Genomic DNA, 5,324 nt, shown 5'->3' on the forward strand with positions numbered 1-5,324 from the left:
GGTACCAACCAGCCGAGTTGGATGTACCAACCCGAACTAAAGTGCCCTCCAATGTTAGTTCAAAAGGAAGGCATTCACATGTCTTTTCCTAGGTGGGGTGGCGAGAAATTGTGCGTGAGGCAATAGGTCTTGGGTATAAAAAGTTTTAAGATCACAAACCTTGTATCTTTGGTCTCGGATTCGTAGTCCTAAAAGAGGTTGGGAACCGGTACAACAAGCCAATTTTGTACTAGTGTCATCTCCCAATCGGATTCCTGTTCCCGACGGCACCGCACCACCTGCTGTCGCCGCTCCCCGCCTTGGTTTTTTTACGCCCAGCCCCCAATTCTGATGCCGCATCATTTTTAGAAAGAAAGAGAGAAAGAAAAACTTATTTTGCTTATCGTTTTCAAAAAAAAATATTTTTTCCTATGTTCAATAAAAAGTCCAACAACTGTTCCGACTTCCGACTGCCACCTTACGCGCGAGGGCACTTGCAGTCAATGAATTCGCCTGGACCCGACAAATGTGCGATAGTGAAGTTCAAGTCTTCGCCGAACGCCAAGTCTACGCTGGCATCCATCGGCCTCACACCAAAATTGATCATCCAAGTATGAGATGAGAATTATGCAGTGTTGTTTAGCGTCCCACACCTCCTCAGAAAACCTCATGCCGTTGTCTCCATCCGGCCACATCCATGGCCGTGGCCTCCTCTTCATCGCCATGGTGGCGAGCCTCTCCACGGTGGTGACATCTCAGGCCAGCAAGTACTCGTGGGTGGACTGCCAATCCTCGGCGGCGGCATCTCCATCTCCTCCCTCACCGTCCTCCTCCTCCACCAACACCACTTTCTGGTCCAACGTGGTGGCGCTACTGGACGCGCTCCCGTCGTCCGCTGCGCCGACGGGCTTCGCCTCCCTGTCCCGCGGCAACGGCACCGACCGCGCCTTCGTCCGGGGAATGTGCCGTGGTGACACCGCGCCGGACCGCTGCGCCACCTACCTCCGGGACGCCGCGCTGAGCATCCGGAGCAGCTGCAACAGCAGCAGCCGCCGCGCCGCCATCTGGTACGACGACGGCTCCGGCGTGACGATCCCGGCGCCGATGTTCTGCTTCGTCAGCTACGCGGACACCAACGCGTCCACCGCCTACGAGGACGCGTTCCGGCAGCCGTTCCAGAACGCCGACGTGGTCCCCGACATAGACGCCTTCGGGAGAAGCTACAACGCGCTGATGAGCAACCTCAGCGCGCGCGTCGTCGCCGTCGGCGGCGGCTCCGGCACGCCACCGCCGGCGCCGATGTTCGCAACGGGGGCGGCCGTGTACGACGCCGCTGCCCCCAACGGCACCATGTACGGGCTGTTGCAGTGCATGAGGGACCGGACGCCGGCGGAGTGCGGCCGGTGCTTGCAGGACTCGGTGCAGCGACTGCCGACATGCTGCAGGGGGCGCCGGGGCGGGTTGGTGTTCGCCTACAACTGCTACCTGCGCATGGAGGTATACCCTTACTACAATCTGACCCTCGATGGGCCGCCGCTTCTAGCGCCGACTCCGTCGCCCATCTTCACCGGAGCCGGAGAGAGCCCAGGTGAGTTTCTCACTACTGCATCCATCGACAGTATATAAATCTCCACGCCCAAATTTTTCCTTCCTACTTTCACATTTCTTCTTCTTAAGTACTACACCTAAGACTAGTAACATGTATGGAAGTGAAGGGAAAAGTAAATTTGGATGAAATAAGCTTCGCCCACACCTGAATTTCTAGTTACAGCAGTCAATTCATACTGGATTTACGATTAAATTCTGCTAGAGTTACATTGATTTTTTTAATTTCTGTGTATGATACAGTAGGTGTAATTCATGTCTAGCGAGCCGTGCCTTGGTTAACTCCGCGCGAACGAACAGAACAGGGAGATTAGTGAGAGAGAGCGTATGCTCTGATACGATTTGCAGAATCCAGTGGCTGTAAATACTATACTACTACTGGAGGTGCCCTGAATATTAGGCAATTCGTTGATCCAACTTAATGTGGTATCAAGACTAGCGGCCTAGAGTCTTAGGTAGCCCAATTTATTAATAAACAAATCATAGCCTCACCGATATTACACATCTGAGGCAGTGAGGCCTAATAAGGAGCCTCCATGTAAGAGGAAGTATTGATGTGTAAACTGAATTTCATATCCTTCTCTGTTAACTTAGCACAAGTGGAACTAGTTGATGAAGCACTTGTGAAGTTGATGTGACATGAGTATGGAGAAATAAAGAACTAGGGCCGTGACTAACGGCTGCCTAACGCAGGAAAAAAACGGGTCAATGTGACTCTCGCCGTCGCCATCCCTGTTGGAACAGTGCTCGCCGTAGTCGCCATGGTTGCTGTTTTCCTGTACAGGAGAAAGGTCAACCGGAAGAAAACAGGACCAGGTAGGCCCATTCTTTCATTAATAAGTTCTGCTTCTGCCTGCGCAGAAAAGTCTTTACAACCGAAAAGGATTCTGTGCTTACATAGCTTCTATATAAATTAAGATGTCTTTGAACCCCATTTCACAAAGTTTATGTTGGTATTGAGTTTTTCCTTTAAAGGTAATGACTTCTGAAAATCAAGCAAATAAACTGGACTTTTCTTGCTTTTAATATATATAATCAGTAGGGGATCACCCCTCCTGTTTTCTAAAAAAAAAAGTTCTACTTATCAGTCGTTCACCGAGTTATGTCCACATTTCCTTGTGCAGGCTTTTATATGAGAGACAATAGCAGTATCAAAGAAGAAGATATGGGTTATGTTGAACCCGAGCAACTTAATCTAGTGGTGTTAAGAGCTGCAACAAATAATTTCTCTGAAGAAAACAAAATTGGGGAGGGAGGTTTCGGAGAAGTGTTCAAGGTGCATCTCCCTCCGTATCTCTCTCTCTGAGTTAGTTGACAGTGTAGTACTGGGGTGTCGGCTTCTTAATTACTTAGACCGACCAAAAGGCACAATCAAATATACGACTGATCAGTCGAAGTTGAGCTTTGTGCAGGGTACATTACAGGACGGGGAAGAAATAGCTGTGAAGAGGCTTTCGCAGGATTCCTCACAGGGGTTCCAAGAGCTTAAGAACGAGCTCGTGCTGGCTGCCAAGCTCAAGCACAGGAACCTGGTCCAGCTCCTGGGGGTGTCCTTGCAAGAAGAGAAGCTGGTCATCTACGAGTATATGCCCAATAGAAGCCTAGATACCTTCCTTTCCGGTATCCATCAAACTACTGTTAAAATTCAAATAAGACATTTCTCATTTATTTATCTTCTATTGTACTGCTCTTGTTATCTGAGTGCAGATCCAATGAGACGGAAGCAGCTGGATTGGAGCAAGAGGTTTTCCATCATCTGTGGTATCGCGCGGGGACTTCTTTACCTCCATGAGGAGTCCCGCTTAAAGGTCATCCACAGAGATCTAAAGCCGAGCAATGTGTTGCTTGATGCGGATATGAACCCCAAAATTTCAGATTTCGGAATTGCCAGAGCTTTCACCGTAGACCAATCTAGAGATATAACAAGAAGACCTGTTGGAACCCTGTAAGTACAAAGAACAAGCAGTGAAGTTTGTCAATACACTCCATTAATTTTCAATGACTCTTGATTGAACATCATTCATACAAGCAGCGGGTACATGTCCCCAGAGTATGCCTACTGGGGTCATGTTTCGACCAAGTCGGACATATTCAGCTTTGGTGTCATAGTCCTAGAGATGGTGACCGGGCGAAGGAACAATAGCGCATACAACAACACTTCAGACTCCATATCTGTTCTGAGCCATGTAAGTGTACGGTACTGCTTTGGCAATGTAGCAAGGATATTCCCATGTCACATATGTTTCACATACATGTATATTGTTACATCGATTAATTAATGATCTTTGAAGGTTTGGGACAAGTGGAGGGCTGGTTCAATGGTGGATGTCGTAGACCCATTGCTAGCTGAGTCTGGGTACCCAGAAAGCGAGGTCCTAAACTGCATAGAGATCGGGCTTCTATGCGTCCAGGAAAACCCGGTGGATCGGCCAGACGCCTCGGCGGTGGTGCTTATGCTCAGCAGTCCGACCACAACGTCCGATGACAGACGAGCCCCATCTCGGCCGGCCTTCGTCTTCAGCTCCGGCTTAACTGAATCAGATCACCCATCAAGATCTGGCGCCAGGAGCTCTGATGGTGTTCTGGTTATCAGCAATAAACAGTCTTCGACGACCACGGTTTCAGAGAATGAGATGTCAATCTCGGAGCTTCAACCGAGGTAGATATGTGTTGTGTAGAGTGCGGAGCACAAGCTGCTAGCTGTGTTCCATTCGGCCTATGATTAATCTCAATGATCTTAAAGCATAAATAGCTGATAAAGAAAAATTCAGAAAATATTCTAAGCAGGTTCCATTACTCATTCATCTCATTTGGGGGGCTGTGATGGTCACCCCGGGTTCCTTATCCTGATTTTGTCCTGCACCCGCATCGACCTCGGCGCTAGCAGGTGCCGGGGGCTCCGTGGGCTCTGGTAACGCAGCACTGGCGGCTGCGGTCATGTGCTCCACCGGCAACGCTGCAACATCTGATAATTTCTCCTGCTCGGGGCTGAGGTAGTCGAGGCAACCTGCACTTGTGGAGGAGGGTCCTGACCCCGACCACAGATGAGGCGCCAGGTTGTTTTCCGCCCAGAGCAGAGGATTTCCTGCAAGAAATAGAGTAACCTATAGTGTTACCCCTACAATTATGGACCTACAAAGTTACTACTCGAAAGTTTTTCAAGACACTTACAAGGTGGATTTCTTCAAGATAACTTTTCTTGGCACCTTGAGTGCTTTGAGCGCTGGAAGTGCTTCCTTGGCACTCGTCACTACCACATCACCAGCCCTAGCGCGGCCTACGGTTCGTCGACCCGTTGCCTCGGGGGCTCGGGATTTACATCAGCAGTACTACAGAAGGAAGAAATTAGTACTCGAAGTCAACAAAGATGTTACTGCAACAAGTCGACTTGATAGTACTCTTCCCTGAGCTGCTGATCCTCATCGTCGTCGACAGGAATTATGGTCTTGCGTTTCAGCACGACCGACCTCTGTTTGCGCGGGGGACTCAGTGACGCTTCACCACAAGGAGAGCTGGGACCGTCCTGGGAGGTTGTCGCCGCCCTCTTCCGCAATCTAGTGACCAAGGGCTAGTTATCCTCATCATCACTTGGATTCGGCGGAGGAGGTCGCGCATATCATGGCACTTGACTCCTCTTTTTCTCATCCCTGGTAGGGGGATGACTTCTAGCAATGGAGGTGTGCTGCTATATATGTTCAAGACATCTGACAAAAGATCAAGACAATATCAGGTATAGTTAA

The 5,324-nt window shown here is 49.6% G+C and overlaps 1 protein-coding gene across 2 annotated transcripts; it reads left to right on the forward strand.

Annotated features, from left to right (window-relative positions):
* The first annotated feature begins 562 nt into the window (after positions 1-562).
* LOC120711907 (cysteine-rich receptor-like protein kinase 15) lies at positions 563-4,428 on the forward strand. Of its 2 annotated transcripts, XM_039997580.1 has the most exons (7): positions 567-1,567; positions 2,278-2,400; positions 2,709-2,860; positions 2,997-3,204; positions 3,292-3,529; positions 3,617-3,770; positions 3,876-4,428. In XM_039997580.1, the coding sequence occupies exons 1-7, from the start codon at positions 598-600 to the stop codon at positions 4,245-4,247; spliced, it is 2,217 nt and encodes a 738-aa protein (XP_039853514.1). In that variant the 5' UTR covers positions 567-597; the 3' UTR covers positions 4,248-4,428. The 2 variants fall into 2 exon arrangements, with proteins under 2 accessions (XP_039853513.1, XP_039853514.1); XM_039997579.1 differs by having other exon boundaries at positions 563-1,567; positions 2,997-3,529.
* Positions 4,429-5,324: the final 896 nt, after the last annotated feature.

This window comes from Panicum virgatum, chromosome 6K (genome assembly GCF_016808335.1).
Source record: "Panicum virgatum strain AP13 chromosome 6K, P.virgatum_v5, whole genome shotgun sequence".
NCBI lineage: Eukaryota > Viridiplantae > Streptophyta > Magnoliopsida > Poales > Poaceae > Panicum > Panicum virgatum.

Excerpts from the sequence above, each read along its gene's own strand:
- LOC120711907 (XM_039997579.1), top strand. The coding sequence starts at position 598 with ATGAGAATTATGCAGTGTTGTTTAGCGTCCCACACCTCCTCAGAAAAC. Across the intron at positions 2,401-2,708 it reads CCGGAAGAAAACAGGACCAG|GCTTTTATATGAGAGACAAT; the intron begins GTAGGCCCATTC and ends TTCCTTGTGCAG. Across the intron at positions 3,771-3,875 it reads CCATATCTGTTCTGAGCCAT|GTTTGGGACAAGTGGAGGGC; the intron begins GTAAGTGTACGG and ends TGATCTTTGAAG.